The sequence below is a fragment of the Equus quagga genome, chromosome 7 (genome assembly GCF_021613505.1).
Source record: "Equus quagga isolate Etosha38 chromosome 7, UCLA_HA_Equagga_1.0, whole genome shotgun sequence".
Classification (NCBI taxonomy): Eukaryota; Metazoa; Chordata; class Mammalia; order Perissodactyla; family Equidae; genus Equus; species Equus quagga.
Genome location: NC_060273.1, coordinates 30,257,995 through 30,277,969, shown reverse-complemented (window position 1 = coordinate 30,277,969; position 19,975 = coordinate 30,257,995). Strand labels below are relative to the sequence as shown.

Genomic DNA, 19,975 nt, shown 5'->3' with positions numbered 1-19,975 from the left:
CATCCTCCCGCCCCCCGGGTCCCCTCTAGGTCATCCCCCGGCCCCGGGGTCCCCTCCGGGTCATCTCCCGCTCGCCCCCCCGCTCCTCGGCCTCAGGCCCGCGGGCCGCGCTGCGCTGGGCCCTGACCGAGGTCCGCGTCAGGCTCCGACCCCGCGCGCCGGTCCCCTCGACAGCTCCCTGCTGGGAGGGGCCTGGAGCCCGAGTCCAGGGCCAGAGCCCACCTCCGAGCTTCCCCGGACCGCACGGGCCCTATCAGGAGGGCCCGACGACTGCCTCCTGCAGAGGGCAGAGGCCCTTCTGCTGAAGGCAGGGTCCCACAGCGCCCCGCCGGGAGCTTCCCGCGAGCTCGGAACCCTACAGCTCGGGTACCTGGAGGCGCCGGCCTGGGAACCGGAAGCCCCGCAGGGGGCACTTCCGGTGGCGCAGCGGCGCGAGTGGGCGGCCCCGCGTCGCCCATGTACGTCACTTCCTGGCGCGGCGCGGTGAGCGCGGGCAGCATGGTGGGCTGGCGCGCGGCCGGGGAGGGACAGCGGAAGGTGGGCGGCTCAGGGGGCCCCTAGTGCCCCCGCCGCCCCCTGTCTGCCGCCCCCTGAGTGCCGCTGCGGCTCCCGCGGGCCCAGTGGTTTCCCCTAAACACGGAGAGAAGCCTCCGGGGGCGGCGGGGGCGGGGCCCCTGCTCAGGCCCGGGCGGTGCACTTGCGACGCCCGCCTCCCCCGGCGGGACGGCAGACTCCCGGGCCTGGGCCCCATGGGCGCCGCGGGACGCGGTGGGGTCGTCCAGGAACGCGGACCGCCGGGCCGGCGCGGGGACCGACTTCCTCCCGCCTGCGTGCAGAGACAAGTGTGTTCGCACAGCTCGCCTGTGTGCACACGTGTGTCCCAGTCCGCGAATCCGGAAGGCCCCGGGTGAAGCCTGATGAGCGGGTGGACACTCGCTCTGAACCGGCCTCCGTGGGTTTCTGTTGTAATATAATAAAACCCGGGGGCTCTTGATTTGAAGCCCCACGGCGGATCTGACCTCGTGTCATTGACTTGGTCCTTTGCTTTCTTTTTCCCATAAACTGAAGGTGCCTTTGAAGAGGCCCAGCCATGGAAGGCAAACCGTTGGTGATATCGAAACAGAAGACCGAGGTGGTGTGTGGGGTCCCCACCCAGGTGGTCTGCACAGCCTTCAGCAGTCACATCCTGGTGGTGGTGACCCAGTTCGGGAAGATGGGTACCCTGGTCTCCCTGGAGCCCAGCAATGTGGCCAGTGACTTCAGCAAGCCCATGCTCACCACTAAAGTCCTCCTGGGGCAGGACGAGGTAAAGCGGGTGGGAAGGGATCCCCACGGTCGCTTTCGTGACTATAATTTGTCAATAGGGGCGCAGTGTCTGGTAGGCAGGGTCCCACCCCGGGGCTGACAGCTTTTTCCGAGGCCTTTGTGGGTCCGAGGGCATCTGCCTGCCTGTGGGGGATGCTTTTCCCAGCCCATCAGCATCTTATCTGGCAGGCAAGCAGAGGTATTGATTTTGTCATGTGAGGCTCCCTCTGGGTTTGACCCTGCCGTGATATGTACGGTAATGAGCGGCTGTCCCTGCTCCATTCTGAAAAGATCGCCTGTGAGGACTTGTCTTTCATTAGTCCTTCCAGATGAGAGACGGAGAAGTCGGAAGGCAGTGAGGAAATGAATGTAATGATGCCTCTTCAGCAGTGTGTTTATGATGGGCTGTGCCGAGAGTCTCAGTGACCTCGGAATCGAGCTTATGGGGGGATTTGACGGTGGTGAGGAAGCCAGCCTGGCTTCCTAGGGGCTATTTAACAAAGGCATTAAGGGAGAAACACATTTCTCGCAATTAAAGTGGTTTTCTTCCCTTCCCTCCCCAGCCTCTCATCCACGTCTTTGCAAAGAACCTGGTGACGTTTGTGTCCCAAGAAGCTGGAAACAGAGCAGTCCTCCTGGCCATGGCCGTGAAGGACAGGAGCATGGAGGGGCTGAAGGCCTTGAAGGAGGTGATCCAGACGTGCCAGGTGTGGTGACCCCGGCGTGAGCAGCCGCACCTGCTGCCCAGCAGGGCCGAGTGGAAACTCAGACACCTCCTCGACGATTTGAAGACTCTTCATTCAGTTTGTCGCAAGGAGGAACTTTCTCTGCCTTTAGCCCTTGAAGCCAGAGTAACTGCACGTCTCGGACGACTCTTACTTTGTTTGGTCACCAAGATCATCGATGGATGGAGGGCAGACGTGGACTGTGTCTGGGGTAGTTGTGAATGGTTCTCACCAGGGTCCAAATAGTTGCATCTATTTGACAATTGAAAGAATGAGTCACCGGGCATGAGTCATGCCCTTGATGTGCTGTGTCAATTGTTGGGGGAAATTTTTTTTTTTATTAAAAATAAATGCATCTCTCAAATACTTCATCCTTCTTCTTAACAATGCTGAGAAATTTCAGTCACATGGCGCAGGTTCAGTTAGCGTGCCTTAGGTGGGAGGGAAACTTGTGGCAAGAGTGCAGCCTGTGGTCCACACGGATGAGCTGGGTCCCAGGAGCTGGTTCTGTGCACACTGTTTGTCTACCTCCTCTTCCTGCGACTCCTCTGAGCGAGCTTGGGGAGCTGGGTGGCTATCAACTTCCATTCCACAGATGTCTCTGTCTGTCCTGCCATGTGCTGGTTACCGTGCTAGGGCGGGGGTGGAGACCCAGCCTCCGGAGCCACGTCCTCAAAAACTGGGGAGCAGATATGTGTCAGCCCACGGACATGGGGCCAACTAGGGGAGGGCCGGGTGGGACAGACGAGGCAGCCAGTGACTGCCCAGGAAGGCTATGTAGGGAGGGAATCCTCAGTGGTGAGAGAAGCACAGTGATCGAAGGATACTGCTGAGATCAGACCACAGGATGCTCGGGCTGGCCCAACATGGATATCCAAGGCCATGGATAGCCAGCAGAGCGCCTGCTGTGCTGCGCTGAGGCCTTGGGACTCAATCCTGAGCTCAGCAAGGAACCAGTAAAAGGCTTTCAGATCAGGTCGGTTTGCCTTTTGAAAATAATCCCAAGGGTTGGTGGAAGCACGGGGCGAGGTGTTGGCTTCAGGATGGCATTTATGCCACGGAAGTCGGCTTGTGGCTGCCCAGGCCTCCAGCAGAGAGCCGGCTGGGATCCCCAGAATAGAGGGAGCACCCAGGACGCCCTCCTGGGAATTTAGGAGTCACCGCTCAGGGTTCACGTGAGGAAACAGTGTGCAGCCTCTGTGCGTTCCGGAGATCAGAAGAGGGATCTTTATTTGCTTTCTCTCAGCACCAACAGCTTCTGAAATCCTGAGTCTCTTGGTTTTAGAAATCCCTCTGGAACAGGCCATGGGAGACTGGTGCAAACAGTGGGGCCAATTTACAAATGACGTGGAGCATGAGTTTGCTGAAGATGAGAGAGAGGGAAACAGTCAAGGGCTGCTGCCTCACAAAACCGAGCAGCTGTGTGTGCCCCGTTCTGTGCCCCCCATGGGGCCACCGTCAGCCACAGCCCCTGTCCTTGCAGACCTCACAGTCTCATCCAGGGCACAGTTGGCTAAACCCGCAGGGACAGGCCAGCATCTGGGTGACGGGGCAGCCTCAGAGCGTGAGGAGGGCCAGGAGTCACACGTGGAAATCTGCCGGACTTCCTGGAGGAGGTGCTGGTTGGGCGGGAAAGGCACCTTGCAGGCTTCTGCTGCAGGGAGCCTGAGTGACTGAGGTCCCCCAGGCCGCCCCCTACTAGTGCCTGCATGCTTTGGGGACACCAGGGGAAACTGAGGCAGGCCCAGCCCAGGGAGACGCAGGCCTCCTTTGCGGCCAACTTTGGCTCAAGACTCCCAACAGCTTTGCCCCATCTTCCCCAGAGAGCATGGCTCCTGCCCACCGTCCTTTTTCTACCCCTCAGGTAGACTCGACCCGCGGCCTCCTTGTTCCCACAACCTTCCAGCTCCCTCTCCGCCTGCTCTCACACCCACACGTGCCCTTATAAGATCCCACATGTTGGACCCCACGTGGCATCGGCCTCTTGGAGGACCTGGACCAACGCGAATTTCAAGGGCACAAGGAGCCGACCAAGGAAGACGGGAAAGGACTGTCCACACACAAGTGAGGCCTCAAAGGTGACTGTGTGTTGTGACAGGTCTGAAGCTCAAGTCACTGCAGGATAAAGGGACCAGGGGACGGGGCACAGTCCAGGAGCCCAGGCATGGCCTCGTCAGATTAATCCCTTGGAGCAGCATCGGGCAGACGTCTCTTAGCTCAACGTCAGCCTGTAATTATTCAACTTGTCATCTAAACATTAGATGTTCTGTCCGTGGAACCGTGGCGTCTCTCATTTACCAAGCGGGGAGTTGGGGCATGGATGGGGCTCCCGTCTGAGCCTAAACCCGGCTGTGTAGCTTGTGGTGCTCTGATCTGGTCCCTAAATGCATAACAACAGGCCTAGCTCACGCTGCCTGTGGCCGGGACCAGGCACTGCGGGCCAACTCTCTCGCTCGCGTGGCGACAGATTTAGTCCACACAACACCCGGGTGAGGTCATTAGGCTCATCATCTCCATGTTACGGATGAGGAAATGAGGCACGGAGAGTCACAGCAGACCCCAAGTGGCAGAGCTGGGGTTTGAACCGGGGCAGAGGGTCCTGGAGTCCACGCTGTTCACCCACCCCCCAGGCCCCTCCCTGACGTTCATTCATCGGCTCCTTCTCTGGTTCTGACTCAGCGCTCTTGTTGATTTTTTTTTTTTTTTGGAGGAAGACTAGCCCTGAGCTAACTGCTGCCAATCCTCTTCTTTTTGCTGAGGAAGACTGGCCCTGAGCTAACATCCGTGCCCATCTTCCTCTACTTTATATGTGGGACATCTGCCACAGCATGGCTTGCCAAGTGGTGCCATGTCCGCACGCGGGATCCGAACCGGCGAACCCCAGGCCACTGAAGCTGAACGTGCACACTTAACCGCTGTGCCACCGGGCCGGCCCCAGACTCAGCACTCTTTGTGGGGCTTCCTACAAACCAGGCGGCAACTGTACCATCTGATCCAGTCCTTGTGATGGCCCTTAACAGGCAGGTGGGCAGAGGAGAAAATTGAGGCTCAGAAAGACGAAGTGAGTCACTCGGAGATGCCCCGGTGGTCAGAGGTGGCCCCAGGATGTCAACACAGAGCTGTGGCCCCTGGACTTGCAACTGTCCCTCGTCTGCCCGCCCCGAAGGTGGTGGTGGAACCAATGTATAATTGAAACCAGGATCCCCAGCACCTTCTCCAAGTGCTACTTATTTACAGCTGCCCCAAGCTGTCTGGGAGCTCTTAAAAAAGGCAGACTGAGGTTAAACGCTTCCATCGCCGAAGCCAGCGCCTTGCTGCTCTGCTCTGCCTTATAAATCACGACCCGGGATTCGTGCGGAAAGGCGCTGGGTCCTTCGCTCTCCGCGGTGCTCTGCTCCCAGCTGCCATAATTCAGGAGGACAGATCCATGTTCCAATAAACAGCCCTGTAAAGCCGGCGTCTCCGCAGGCAGGGCTGTCTGCTCTGTGGAAATTGTTCTTCCTTTGGATGGAAAGGCTGCATATGGCGCTTACCCAGCGATCAAACTGTAATTAGAACTTCCAGCAATTTACGGCCGAGTGTAAATAACAAACATCGGGCTCATTCGCCAGCCCCTGCCGCACGGATGGGTGGGTGAATTTCCCTCTTTCAAGGCCGTGTCCCTGGACCCACGCGGTGTGATTCATCCAACATGATTTTCTGCTGAGCTGCAAGCTGAGGCCCCCTAAGATCCCCTCCCTCCTGCTCTCTCATTTCCTAAGTGGACGCGGGCAGGCGGCTCCAGCTCAGAGCCAAGGGCGAGTGGGTGCCCTTGGAGGTAAGAAGCCAGAAAGGGCGGCTGCTCTTGGTTAGCATCCTGAGCAGCTTATGCGGGGGTTTGACACAGCCCTGGTCCCACCTGAACCGATCATGACAAATAACGCATGGAATCAGACAGCGGCACACGGGGACCAGCCGAGGAAGCTGGCGTCGGCTGTTGAGTTTAGCGCCTTGGAGCGAAATTGGAAATCAGGAGAGGGGCGCCCGGGGAAGCGACTAGAATGATGGCCCCGTCGATGAGGATGAAATCAGAGGAACCGGACTGACATGGAGGACGACTGCAGGGAGGCGCTCTGTTATCCTGGGTTTATCGTCTGGCGTCGCAGCCAGAGAACAGAGGACAAACCGTGTCTCGTGTGGGGATGAGGGCAGCTCGGGGGTGAAAGGAGGACTCGTAAATTCCAGGAAGACTGTGAGGAGATGGAAGGCCCTGGAGCCCTGGGGAGGTGAGAGAAGTTTTTAGAAATAAGCCAAAGTTTGGGGACATTCTGAGGAGGACGGTCTCGCCAGCGGGTCCCCAGAGAGCCCAGGGCAGAGGCGAGAGTGGCCGGGTGCTGTGTGTGTGTGAGGACAGTGGCCGACAGTCTCCTCGCACGGGCTCTGTGTCTCAAGCAAGGCGGGCTGAGGGAGCCATGCACCCCATCGCGCGGTGGAGGAGAGAAGGCCTGGAGAGCTGAGAACTGCTCTCTGGGGGGATGGCTAGAACCAGGCCGCCCGCCACCCATGCCTGGGCCTTGAGAAGGGCCGTGGCCGAGTGCTCCTGGCTGGACAGAAGGTAGGATGGGGAGGCCCTGGGAGAAACATGGCAGCTGGAAGGAAGGAGGAGCAGGAGGTGGAAGGAGAGAGATTGAGAGAAAGACGGGGGATCTCCAAGCAAGAGAAACCCAGAAACACAGGCCTCAAGCGGGATGTCACAGGCCCATGGCCAGCACACAGGACATGCACCCTCTGCCCTCAGCTGTCAACCCTTACCCCAGCCAAGAGCATGAGGATCCTTGAGCCCACTTCACAGATGGGACGACTGAGGCTGGGGCCACACAGGGGGAACAAGCCAAGAGTCGAGTCGCAGCACCTCTCTGCTGGCTGGGGGCCTGCACCCCGCAGTCTCCTTTGTGGCCGGAGCTCATCCCTGCCCCGCCGCCCGAGGACTGTGGTTCTTGGCCCAGGGAAGGCCCACCGCACGTGGTCACCCCATAACGAGTGGGTTGAGGCCCCCAAGACTCCGTCTGGCACCCTGATTCGGGGCAGTCGAGGGATAAAGGGACTGGAGACAGGAAAAGAAGACGCGTGAGCAGAGAGGGGGATGCACGGCTGCAGCCGGGTGTGGAGGACTGTGTGTCACCCCATTTTGTGTGTGTGTGTGTGTGTCACCCCATTTAAGCCCCACTGCACCTTATGAAGAGGGCATCGGACCCCGCCACACAGACGGCCAGAGAGATGAAAGACCCACAGCCGCACCTGGTCAGCGGTCCGGACAAGACCTGTGCCCAGATGTCAGAGGCTCTGCGGCCAGCTGCGTGGTGGATGGGGGGGCTGGCTAGTCGCTGAATCGGGGCAGGGCCTGGCTGAGGGCGTGCCCTGGGCTGCACCCGGCAGGTAGGGCCGGCCTGGCAGGGCGGGCAGGCTGGGTGGCAGGGAGTTTTCTGAGTCTAGGGAAGACCAGCACTTCCTGGGAACAATAGCTCTGGGACTGAGCAGCCTGCTGTGAGGAGGGACAGCCGAAGCTGGAGACCCCACGGGGGCGGACACCCCCGGCCGCCTTCTCAGGCCCGAAGGCCTGCGACAGACCTGGCCAAGGGCCGTGGCTGGACGGCTGAGGGAGCCACCAGGGAGGTGAGCTGTGTGTGTGCACACGTGTGTGCATGTGTCTATGTGAACACACCTACGAGAGGTGTGTGGTGTCCAGGCTGGGGCTCCATGCACCCCACTGGGTGGGGGCTCCTGGAGGAAAAAACCCACAACTTGGAATTCTGAGAGTCACAGCCCCTCTGCCCCCATCCCCTCCATACCCAGAGGCCGTGCCCCCTGCCAGGCCCCAAATGCCAGCTGTAACCAAAAAGGGTCTCAGGCCAGGTCCAGGTCAGCGCCCCACCCAGCCCCACGTGGCAGGGTCTCCCCTAGGGCTGGCGGCTCACTCCGGGGTGAAGGGCAGGTACAGACAGGCCCTGGGCACACACGTGTTCTCTGAGGACTGAGGCCACAGGTCGGCGGGGGGACATGGGCCAGGCATCGGCAGGACAGAGAGGATGGAGGCATGCGGGAAGAAGGGAGTAAAGTCCCGCTGGGCCGACCGCGCAGGCCGGGTGGTCTGCTCTGTGGCCTAGAAGTTGAGAGAAGTCCACTTGCGGGACACCTGCCTGGCGGGACGCTAGGCCGGCCAAGACAGCCGGGGCCCGAGCTCTCTCGGGCTGCAGCAGCCTGCAGCCACCTTTAAGAGGAACAGGTGACAGGGAGGCCAGTGCCTCCCAAGCCCCGACTCTGACTGGAGCTCTGCATGGGGGTTCCAATCACCGGTAGAAATTGAGGCTCAGAGAGGCCCAGCGTTTGCCGAAGGTCACAGACACTGTGAGTGGCCAGGCTAGGTCCCAACCCACATGTCTAACCCAGGGCCCGGCTCCTCCCCAGCTCTGGGACCCCGTGTCCCATCCCAGGGGAGCAGCGGGCGTCCTGGCCACCAGGAGGCAATGCTGCCCTGCTCGTCCACCACAGGAGGAACCCCAGAACTAGGGCTGGAAGGACCCTTGGGCCCCTGCCCCTCTTGGACCCAGAGAAAGGGAAGGAATGGCTTCGGAGTCCCCAGGATGGTGGGTGGCCAGGCTGGAACTTGTCATCCAGGCGGGCAGGTTAGTGCTGGGGGAATGGGGGCCCCTGTGGCCCAGCCGCTGCCTCTCCCCTCTCTGCTCCCCTCTCCCATGTGTCTGACTTAGAGGCTTGAGCACCAGGCCCCTTGGCCAATGGTGAGCCCCTGTCCAGTCACCTCCAGGCCCGGGGCCATGGTGGGTATTAGTTGAGTCAGTGGCCATCGTGTGGGCCAGGACGGAAGCTCAGTGGCAAGGCCTCTCTTCCGCTCCCTGAGGCCCAGCAGGGAGGCCCCGGGGCAGAGTGACAGGACCTGGTGCGGCTGGCCTGGGGCAGCGGGGAGCCGGGATGGTCCTCGACCCCATCTCTGCGGGCCCAGAGGGGACAGCCCTCAGCTGCTGAGAGGGCCGGGGCAGGAAAGAAGGGAGGGGAGAGACCGTCCCCTGTGGGAGAGCGGCCAGGCCCATCAGAGACGTCCCCAGGAGGCCGGCCGGCTGAGAAGGGGCTGGCCAGGTGGGAGGTTGGATGTCAGCAGCGAGGCCGAGGAACCACGGGCGTGAGGCCACAGGGTGAAAGGCAGGCGGTGGCCCGAGAGCATTGAGGTCGGGCACAGGCCACGGCTTCTCAGTCACCCCAGAGCCCAGCCCAGGGCTGGCAGGAGTCCAGTCACCTGGTCACTGTAAACAGTGGTCAGACGTGCCAACTGCCCAGATCTGGGCGGGCAGGTCTGTCCTGCACTGGGCTCGGTCAGCGTCCAGCCCCCGGGCAGGAATCAGGCTTGGCCGGCCTGGCCACCTCTCCCGAGTGGGCGCGGGCCATGACTCCTTGTCCTGCCATCTCAGATGTCACCTCCTCTCTCTGTCACCTGGCACTCCCCATCCGCCTGGCGGCCACCGGGGCTGGGGTCTCCTTCAGCCAGAGAGGCCCACAGACAGCCAAACAGTCAGTCTCTCCCGGCCCTCCCAGGCACCTGCTGTCCGGCATGCCCGGACAAGCACAGCCCGGCTCCTGCTCTCTTCCAGCTGAGCGTCTCCCCCGATTGGCCTCCTGCTGGCTCAGCCCCGCCTGGCGGAGGTCCTGCTCCCGGGTGTGGGTCCTAGGAGGGGGCCTTCCTTCCCCCGAGCTCGGGCAACTCAGGGGGCTGTCCAGGCCCCCAGGGATTTCAAGGACTTGCCTGCTGTGCCCCGGGAAGGGGGCCAGAGAACCCCAAACTCACCCGTACAGACAAAAAAGCAGAGGCCCAGAGAGGGGAGGGGCCTGCCACAGTGGCTGAGACCCCGGGTGGCGGGACAAGGCTGAGGGCTGAGGCTCCTCTGGAGGGACCCAGCCAGGAAGCCAGAGGAGAGGGTGGTAGGGACAGCGGAGGCCTCCCGTGTTCGCGGAGCCCGGGTTTATTAAATGCACGCCGGGCCAGGCTGGCGGGAGGGGCGGGGCCAAAGCCCCCAGCAGCCCTTTCCCGCAGCAGGTGAGGGTTTCTCGAGTAGGTCGGCTTCAGAGCCAGGGCTCTCTGGAGGCCTTCCTGGAGGCAGCGGCTGAACAGAAACACACAGGGTAGGACAGTATGGAGTGCCCCAGTAGGGAGGTGGCCTGGCCTCCACCGTCAGAGCAGGGGGTAGCCTTGAGCAGAAACAGCTTCCCAGGGCTCAGGCACTCTCAGGTGCCAGAAACAAGCTCAGTCTGGTGCCAAAGCCCCCTCGCCTCCAGTCGCCACTGACAGAGCCGTGGGACAGGGAGACTACCAGGCCTCCCCCCTGGCCTGCAACCGGCCGCATCAGAACATGTCGTCTTTTCCCACGGTCCATCTGGCCCCGGTGACCCCAGCTAGGGAAGTCCTTCTGACATCCAACCACAGTGTGTCCTGCAGTACGCCCAGTCATCCACAGCATCCGCCTCGGAAGGACCTGGGCCTCAGTTTCCCCTCCTGAAGCACGAGTGGGTCCCTGCCAGCCCCGTCCGTGTCCTGATATCCGAGTCTTCACCCTTCCAGGCCTCTGAGCTGCTGTCCCTGTGGGCAACCATGTGGGTGGAGGGGTGGGGAAGCTGAGTGGTGTGTCCCAGGGGTTGACAGCCCCACCCTGCACCGTCCTGTACCCCTGGGCGACCCTGGACACGGGGAGGAGCTTCCGAGCTCCCCATTCCCGCCCCGAAAAGGGGCCTTCACCCAGATGTCCCAGGGCTGCAGGGAGGGCCAGCTGGCAGGAAGGACCGGGACGTGTGGTCCCGTGTCAGGCACAAACCCATTTGTAACCAGAGCAGGGCCAAGAGACCGGCTGAGGCCCCACCCTGCCGCCACGTCCAGGAGACCGAGGGGGCGAGCCGCTGTCCGCAGGGGCCTCTGGCACGGGCCTGACCGCGTGGGGCAGGTGAGTGAGGGCCCCGAGCAGGGCTCAGGGCCCTGTCTGTCACTCCCTCCCCACAAAAAGCCAGAAATGTTTCCCGTGTCCCTCTTGGGGACCGGGCTTTTTAAATTGAGGTGAAATTCTCGTAGCAAACTTACCCATTTCTAAGTAAACAACTCAGCAGCGTTTAATACGGACACAACCTCCATCTCCTTCCAGAACTTTCCATCACCCCAAAGGGAAACCCGGACCCACTGTGCAGTCCCAGCCCAGCCTGATCCGCCGCAGACCCCTCCCACCTGTCTCGGGCCCAGGAGGCAGCTGCCGGGCCGTCTGGCATGGGCAGGCGAGGGCACCTGGCGGCCAGCAGGTTCCTGGGAGCCAGCTGCTGCTGAGTAAGCTGCCCAGGAGGGATAGAGTGTCCACAGGCGGGAGGGGACAGCCCTCGGCTCCTCCCCTCCTCCTCAGCCCCTCCCCACGGCCGGGAGCTCAGGTGGGCCACCCCAGAGTGAGGCAGTGGCTGCCCCTCCCTGGGCCTGGTACAGCCTCCAGATAGTGGCCTTGCCCCACCCCCGCCGGGGCTGCCAGTGGCGACCACGTGGCCACACGAATGATCAGCAAGGCTTCCCTGGAGGCCGGGCCTCCCAGGGCTGGGCTGGGAGCTTCCTGCCCGAGAGGTAGGTGCTGGGCCAGTGACCAAGGCTGGAGAGAGTGGGGGAGGCCGGGACAGGGCCTCAAGCGCGGGAGGAGGGGGTCCTGGCGCCCCAGCAGGTTGGCCAGCGGCTGAAGCACAGGTACTCAAGGCTAGCGAGTGGGCTCTGGGCGGCCAAGGTCCCCGTAGCAAAGCTGGGCACCCAGGCGGCCGGGCAGGTCCCAGGGAGCCAGTTGTGGTGGGGGGGGCGGGCTGCACTCCCCCGACGCCATCTGCTGCCACCGGCAGTGCCAGTCTGGCCAGGTGCCGGGACGCCACCTCGAGCAGGCAGAGCAAAGGGGCTCCCCCACTTCCTCGGATATCTTTGGCCCCTAAAATGTGGGTTCCCAGAAAGCCCGGGGCCAGAGGTGGGGACCGCCCCAGGTCAGGCATGTGGCTGATGTCTGTGCCCAGGTGGCTGAGCCCCGGGGAAGGAGGGAGCCCCAGGCTGGGGCCTTGGCGCTGGGTCCTTGCACATGGAGGGCGCCCAGGGGAAGTGGGCGAGGTGGTCGTGGAGGGGACGGTAACCAATGCCCAGGGCAGCCCTGGGCACGTCCACGGCCTGGAGGAGGAGCCCCTTCCGTGCTCCGCTCAGCCTGGGCGCCTCCCTGCCCCACTCCCTCCTCCCCGTCACTGATACTGGGGCTGCTTCCAGCCATCCGGGAGCACCTTTGCCCTCACTCCTCCCCGGCCGTGTCCTCCCCTCGCCTCTGCAGATGGCTAACACCTCAGGGCTCCTGGGAACGGCCGGCGCCCCCCTGGTGTGGACAACCTGGCCACAGCCCAGCTCCCCACCGGCCATGTCAACCGTGCCCACCGGGCCACAGATGGACCGTGTGGCAAACGGCTCCCAGGCTGCCTCCCGGCTCTTCCTCACCACCGCCCTGGCCCGCGGTGTCTCGGGCATCTTCGTGTGGACTGCCCTGGTGCTCACCTGCCACCAGGTAAGCCTTCCCCTCTGCACGTCCCTCAGGACCCTGCTCCCCACGGGACGTGGCCCTGGCCGGCCTTGCTGGGATGATGGGAACTCCAGCGACGACCTCAGGGCAGGTGTCAGAGGTCCGGCTGGACAGAGGAGCAGTGTCCGGGCTCTCGGAGGCGGCATCAGCCCAGGGCACAGGTCAGGCAGGGGAGGGGCCATCTCCAGAGCGTGGCGTGTGGAAACTAGGCCCGAAGACGGGAGGTCCCTGCCAGGCAGAGGGCAGAGCACTGAGCGCCATCGGGCGCCAGGCCCTTCCCCCGGAGTATTTGGTCAGCCTCTCACCCCATTCACGGAGGTCATCAGTGTTGTCCCATTTCACAGATGAGAACACTGAGGCCACGAGAGGCCGGCGGTCTTTCCCAGGCCCACGTGGCCGGGAGGGGAAAGGTCTGTTCCCTTCCTGAGACGCGGTGTCCCCATGCAGGCGGGTGAGGGCTGAGGGTTCGTTCTGGAGGGAGCCAAGAGCCTGGAGCCGGGTCAGAGCGTGGCTGCGGGGACAGGCCTCCAGGAGGGGCTGCCCGCCCCCCACCCCGTGAGGAAGATACCTGCCCAAGCCCGGAGACTAGGCAGCCCCCCACACCGACCGCCAGGCCCAGCAGCCAGGGGGAGTCAGGGAGCAGGAGCAGGAGGGGGTGCCTGGGCACAGGGGCCAGGCAGCTGAGGTCCTGAGGCTTCTCAGTTACACCAGAAGCACAGGGAGGATTGCCCACCCGGAGAGGCGAGAGCGAGGGCCTGGGGCAGGAGCTCATGTGCAGGCCCGGGAGAGGACACGGAAGAGGGGTTTGGACACCCGTGCAGGAGCTTGGCCTTCAGCCCTGGGGGTGCTGGGGAGCCAAGGAAGGCTGTTGAGGCAGCAGCTGTGAGCAGAGCCAGGCACCAGCCTAGGGAATGTGGCGGCTGGGTGAGCCCGGGGCAGGGGGCAGTCAGGAGACCGGCAGGCACGGGTGTGAGTAGAGGCCCCTCTCAAGGCCGCCTGCCAAGTCTTCGAAGAACCAGAACAGAAGGTGGACAGGTGTGTAAGGATGGGCCAGGTGGAGTACGGGGCAGCTGAGAGCCGCAGGAGGAGGCGGGCGCTTCCAGTGGGGGCTGTCAGGGAGGACTGCCTGGAGGAGGCAGTGTTTGCGCTGAGTCTTGCCAAGCTGCCCTCAGGGATCAACACGTAGGCTGGACAGGTGGGTGGTTTGCATTGGCCTGGAAGCCATGCCATACTCTCTGGTGGTGGGACGGTTTTAGGTCTGCCGTAGGCTGCGATTTATAGGACAAGGGGCAGCAAGGGGGCAGGCACCCAGAGTCCTGGGTGGGGGCCATCCCAGTCCTGGGTATAGTCGTGGCCCCAGGGTCCCCCTCTGTCTAGTCCCGACCTTCTGTAATTCTGGGGACCAGCTATGCATGTGTGTCTGTGCTTCCTGGGGCCCCATGGCCTGCACGGGCTGCAACTCCCGGGCCCCACCCTGGTCCCAGACTCTGCACCCATTCAGAGCCCAAGGGGACAGAAAGGAACCCAACCCCTTGCTTTAAGGACAGGAAACCAAGGCCAGAGAGGACAGCGGCTTCCCAAGGCCACCCAGCCAGGCCGAGCCAGCACGAGGAGCGGAATTCAGGCCTCCAGGTGGCTGGTCACGCTGTGCCCTTCCCACTGCACCTGCTGGGGAGTGAGCGGTTGATAAGGAGCCCGTCCCTGGCGCCAGCCGCCCCCGCCACTCCCTGTGCTGTGTCCTGGAAGCTGGGTGCCTGCTGGCCTCGCTCAGCCTGCCCTTCGCCCACTCTCTCTCCACCTCTGCTCAGCCGCCTCCTCCAGGAAGCCTTTCAGAGGTGCTGTGGGACCACAGCCAGCCACCTGGGCACCCGGCTCCCTGGTGCCTCTTCCTCCTAAAGACCTTGTCACTGTTTTTCGAGTCCTCATAGAAAACGTGGAAAATCTAGAGAGGTTTACAGGCGACCTGTAATCGCCCATATTTTCCTATCATTCAGGGGCAAGAGGGTGACATCTTTCCTTTCGTTTTTACCATGATTTTCAACACACTTGGGGTCCGACTTGGTTTGTCTTCTCGATGTTTACCTGTCGTGCTCCGTCAGAGCACTTCCCCGCTCCGGGGCGCCCTTTTTACTGGCTGCATGATACCCCTCCGCGAGGTGGCACCAGTGGGATCAGCCCTGCCCGCCGCCATGCCCGGGGTCCCACTGTGTCTCGCACAATGGACATCCTCGTACACAAACTCCGTGGGATCAATCCTTACAAGGGGTCAGAGGGAATCGGACCTTTGAACGCCCCCAGGTGAAATGCCAGGCTGCCTTCTGGAATGTACATACCCACTCGGGAGAGTTTCCTTGAATGAATGAATGCAAGTGCAGGAGTGAATGAGTGTTCCACTGCGGAGGGCTCCTCTTCTCAGTGGCCCTCCTGCTCACGGGCCGGCCCACCCAGCGGGGTGGCAGGTGGCCCGCCCCCACAGCCCGCCCTTGCTCCCCTCGCCCAGATCTACCTGCACCTGCGCTCCTACACAGTACCCAATGAGCAGCGCTACATCATCCGCCTGCTCTTCATTGTGCCCATCTATGCCTTCGACTCCTGGCTCAGCCTCCTCCTCCTGGGGGCCCACCAGCGCTATATCTACTTCGACTCCGTGCGGGATTGCTATGAGGGTGAGCGCCCGGGCCCCAGGCTCCAGGGGGTCCCGAGACTGGGCAGCATGCGGCAGCTGAGTAAGGGGTTCCTGGGGGCGCTCCCACTGTCTGCCCCGGCACCCACCCTCCAGGCCTGAGTCTGCTCAGCGAGGCCCCTGGGGGGAGGACACCAACAGCCAGGGTTAGGGACGCTAAGGGTGAGCCAGGCCCCCAAGGTGAGGGGGCTGCAGCTGGGCCTGCCCGGAGCCTGGATGGGGGAAATGGGGGGTCCTAGATGGGCTGGGGGGCCTCAGAGTAGCAGAGACTCCTGCAGGCCCCCCGCCCCACTGGGGACACCCAGGATGCATATGGTCCCTGGGGGGGCGCTGGGAGCCCCCGAGAGGCAGGTCTTGCTGTGTGACTGAGCTTCAGCTTGGCCTCCGGGAAATGGGCACCATATGTCCTGTGTGGGTCAAATGCGGGGGGTCAGGGAGCCTTCGTGCAGGTTGGGGGGGGGAGCCCCTGCAGACACCCCAGGCTCACAGCTGCTCACCCCGCCCCTGCTGGCAGCCTTTGTCATTTACAGCTTCCTGAGCCTCTGTTTCCAGTACCTCGGGGGCGAGAGTGCCATCATGGCTGAGATCCGGGGAAAGCCCATTCGGTAAGCTCTCACCCTGGAGCCCAGAGGGCCCTCCCCGCCGAGGGCAGCCGCCGGTCTGGGCAGGTCCCTCCGAGCCCCCCTCAGGACTGCCGCCCCCTAGGTCCAGCTGCTTCTACGGCACCTGCTGCCTGCGCGGCAGGTCCTACTCCATTGGGTTCCTGCGCTTCTGCAAGCAGGTGAGCTGGGGTGGGCGTCGCCCGGCCCTGCCCTTCCAAGCCCTTGCTGCCCATGTGCCCAGCTGCCGCCGTCCCCCACTCCCGGGCCCCTGGGCGTGTGGATCCCCTCACCCCCTGCCCCCTCCCAGGCCACGCTGCAGTTCTGCGTCGTGAAGCCCATCATGGCCTTGGTCACCATCATCCTGCAGGCGTTCGGCAAATACCACGATGGGGACTTCAAGTGAGGCCGGGGTGATGCCGGTGGGGCGGAGGGGGGAGGCAGGGAGGGGGCGGGGAGGGGGGCTCAGCACATCCCAAGTCCTCCAGATGTGGGGACAGGCCTCCCCTCCTCTCGGGGAAACTACCTGGGCAAGCCCCAGGCAAACAGATCCAGAGGAGTGGCCCTTGTCTCGCGTGTGCCCTGGGGGCCCCCCCAACTCTCCCCCTAAGGAAAACAAAACGGGATTTAAGGGCACTCACCAAGCAAGCCCAGCTCCGCCCGGGCACATAGCGTCAGGGGAGCTGGCAGCATCTGGAAGGAGCTAGGGCCACCGGCACACACCACACATGCATGCACACCCATGCTCACATGTGTGCGGACACGCACACACACGTGCACACATGCTCACACACACGGACTCCCCCACGCACTCACAGGCTCATGCACACGTGCACGCACATACATGATCACACGCACACGCACACGTATGCTGACATGGGCACAAGCACACCTGTGTGTCACAGCATAGAGGCCAATTCCTTCAGGCTGTGCCCGGGCGGGTGCAGGGGCAAGAGGGCCACATCCTTCCCTCTGTGTTGAGACTCCCTGCAAGGCCCCCCTGCCGGCGTCCCCCCAGCTCCTAGGCCACTGCCCTCAGGTGCCGTCCGCCCGCCCTGGAGGGACCGTCCGCATCTGGGTCGCAGCTGGTGCCCAGGCTCCGGGTGGGGCGGAGGAGAGAGGCCAACAGCATAGCTGACACAGGTGGGGAGGGCACAGGGGGGCACGGGCGCCGTCTGACCCCCTCACCTGCTCTTGTCCCAGTATCCACAGCGGCTACCTCTATGTCACCCTCATCTACAACGTCTCCGTCAGCCTGGCCCTCTACGCACTGTTCCTTTTCTACTTCGCCACCAGGGAGCTCCTGCGGCCCTTTGAGCCTGTCCTCAAGTTCCTCACCATCAAGGCCGTCATCTTCCTCTCTTTCTGGCAGGGTGTGTGGGGCTGTGAGGCAGGGGCTGGAGCCCGGAGAGCCTGGTTCAAACCCCACCCCCACCCCCAAATCCTTGGGCACCCTCAGGTCCTGCCTCAGTTTCCCCAGCTGTAGCATGAGTCAATAATGCAGCTCTCTCAGCTGGAAGCCATAAAGCTCCTGGGTGCAGGGGAAATGGCAAGCTCCCCGCGACGTGGGTCCAGCCCGTTGTGGGTGGAGACGACACGCAGAGGGGCCGTGGGACCCTGTCCTCCTCTCCAGGCCCTGAGCTAGGCTGTGGGCACTCCCAGCCCCCACTCTGCAGAGGAGGATACCCCAGCAAAGGGTGGGCCCCAGGTCCACTCTAGGGGTGGAGAGGTCAGGGTGGGCACTTGGGGAGCTTCTGTCCCAAGACCCCAGCTTTGGAGTCACCCGGCCACTCTGAACCTTAGCCTCCCCCTCCGCGAAATGGGACCATGTGGACAGGCTGTCCCACGGCCGGCCGGGGGAGCATCTGCCGGGGCCTGAAGCTCGTCCTCCCCTGCAGACCCCCGCCAAGCCCGTGAGGCCAGCCTCGGAGGGATTTTTGGCTGGGCTCATTCCAGTCCAGCCCCCTGTCTGGGGTGGGTGCCTGAGTGGCGGTCACCATCCCCCAGGGATGCTGCTGGCCATCCTGGAGAGGTGTGGGGCCATCCCTGAGGTCCAGGTCATCGACGGGAGCAAGGTGGGAGCCGGCACGGTGGCCGCTGGCTACCAGAATTTCATCATCTGCATCGAGATGCTCTTTGCCTCCATTGCCCTGCGCTATGCCTTCACCTGCCAGGTGTACTCGGAGAAGAAAGAGAACTTGCCAGGTACACCCGGCCCTGCCAGCCGGGAGGTGGGGGGTGCCGTACCCGGGGCATCGCAGCCAAGGGCCTGCGCTGGGGCATGGCCAGCCCTGCCTCCTCTGGGCGCCCTCAGCACTGCATCTCTGTCCCCGTCCTGCACATGGGCCTGGGGATTGTCACCTTGATGGATAGGGAGACATCCCCACAGGAGGCCCGAGCCGCAGACAGGTACCTCGTCTGCATCTGGTCTCAGGGAAGAGACCAGGCAGGCTGGCAGCAGGAGCCGGCGGGCAGGCAGCTCTGAGCACTCAGTGAGCTGGGCTGGACCGGACCTTTGGGCCCCAAGGACCTTGCCGGGATAGGGGGTCGGTGCCAGCCAAGCCCGGGGTGTCCCACCTACCACCCAGGTGTCTGGACCAGCCTGACGAAAGGAGCTAGGGGCTGGCTGGTACTGGTGTCCATTTGGGCAGAGATGGCCTGTGGCTGCTCTAGTGAGCCTGGAGTGGCCATGGGCATGAAGGGCTCACCTCAGGCTGGAGAGAAGATGGGAACCAGCCAAGGGATCTCCCTCTATGGCCCCTGGCAGGGGCTCTGGGCTGGGATAGCCAAGGGTGGATGAGCTGGGCTGGGATTCAGGGGTCCCAGGAGTCACCCTCTGCTGGCCGAGGCCAGGACCTAGAGACGCAAGAGCCTAGCCCTGGGCAGCCCCGAGGCCGGTGGGAAGCAGGGCCGTGTCTCCAGGGCTGGGTGTATGAGCGGGAGAGGAGGGGTCCAGGGAGGCCCCCGCCCACGTGCTGCCCGCCCCCAGCCCCCACAGCTCCCATGCAGAGCATCTCCAGCGGCCTCAAGGAGACCATGAGCCCCCAGGACATCGTGCAGGACGCGATCCACAATTTCTCCCCTGCCTACCAGCACTACACGCAGCAGGCCACGCACGAGGCCCTGGGGCCCGGCAAGGGCAGGCACCCCTCGCCCGACACCCACCCCGGTGTGGCCGGTGGCCCTGGTGGGGGCAAGAAGAGCCGTAACCTGGAGAAGAGGATGCTGATCCCCGAGGAGGAGCTGTAGGAGGGATGGCCTCGGGGTCACCGGACGCCTGGCTGGGGACAGACGGCCCAGGCCTCCGGGAAAGGACAGGGCCCCTCACCCACCAACCCTATTGCCAAAGGTCAAGCCTCTCCGGGGAAACCTCCTGCCAGGCCCTTGGAGTCCACTTCCCATCCTCCCTCCCGCCGGCGGGCCCACAGTCCCAGGGGAGAGCACTCGAGCTGACCTGACGAGCACCGGACTGGCTGGGCTCCCCTGACCACCAGCTTAGGTGGCCGCCAGGGGACAGGGAGCCAGCATGGCCTCCCTGGATGGACAGGTCCCATCTGCGGGGAACGATGGCCAGGACAGAGCTGGGCAGCCTGGCTCTGAGAGGCCTGGAGCCTCAGGCACTACTGGCGGGTGGGGTCCACACAGGCTGGTGGGGGCAGGTGACTCAGCTGGGCCTTGCATGGCCCCCTTGGGCCCGAGGGAGAAGGGACACTGCAGCTCCACACACCCTCCAGCCATGGGGAGCCCTAGAAAGCCCCCACCCCACAGGTGTGCCCCACATGGGTCTGGGGGCTGCGCAGGCCAGCTGCACAGAACCTTTGCCCAGGGCTGCCAGCGGAGCGCGGGCTTCCCCCCATGAATCACATGCATTTGTACATAAACACCTGCGTTTTCTAGTGACTCTAGTGGCCTCTATCCTGCAGGGTCAGCGCCCTCATGAATGGACCAGGTGAGGTGGTCAAACAAGGTCCATAGTGCTAAGTCTGGGCATTGGGGGCAGGGTCCAGTCCACGCTGGGGCCGCCGGCCCCAGGCACTGCTCAAAGCACCCTGCTCT

General features: G+C 63.3%; 2 protein-coding genes across 11 annotated transcripts; both read left to right on the top strand.

Moving 5' to 3' along the window:
• Positions 1-487: 487 nt before the first annotated feature.
• PSMG3 (proteasome assembly chaperone 3) lies at positions 488-2,396 on the top strand. Of its 3 annotated transcripts, none has more exons than XM_046666888.1 (3): positions 488-537; positions 1,069-1,306; positions 1,869-2,396. In XM_046666888.1, the coding sequence occupies exons 2-3, from the start codon at positions 1,091-1,093 to the stop codon at positions 2,019-2,021; spliced, it is 369 nt and encodes a 122-aa protein (XP_046522844.1). In that variant the 5' UTR covers positions 488-537; positions 1,069-1,090; the 3' UTR covers positions 2,022-2,396. The 3 variants fall into 3 exon arrangements, with proteins under 3 accessions (XP_046522844.1, XP_046522843.1, XP_046522842.1); XM_046666887.1 differs by having other exon boundaries at positions 494-842; XM_046666886.1 differs by having other exon boundaries at positions 494-952.
• Positions 2,397-7,482: 5,086 nt separating this feature from the next.
• Positions 7,483-19,819, top strand: TMEM184A (transmembrane protein 184A). Of its 8 annotated transcripts, none has more exons than XM_046666885.1 (10): positions 7,568-7,682; positions 10,900-11,011; positions 12,395-12,622; positions 15,138-15,303; positions 15,835-15,925; positions 16,026-16,101; positions 16,230-16,321; positions 17,123-17,292; positions 17,927-18,124; positions 18,909-19,819. In XM_046666885.1, the coding sequence occupies exons 3-10, from the start codon at positions 12,395-12,397 to the stop codon at positions 19,166-19,168; spliced, it is 1,281 nt and encodes a 426-aa protein (XP_046522841.1). In that variant the 5' UTR covers positions 7,568-7,682; positions 10,900-11,011; the 3' UTR covers positions 19,169-19,819. The 8 variants fall into 8 exon arrangements, with proteins under 8 accessions (XP_046522839.1, XP_046522841.1, XP_046522834.1 ...); XM_046666878.1 differs by lacking the exon at positions 7,568-7,682 and adding an exon at positions 8,619-8,692; XM_046666883.1 differs by lacking the exon at positions 10,900-11,011 and having other exon boundaries at positions 7,483-7,682.
• Positions 19,820-19,975: the final 156 nt, after the last annotated feature.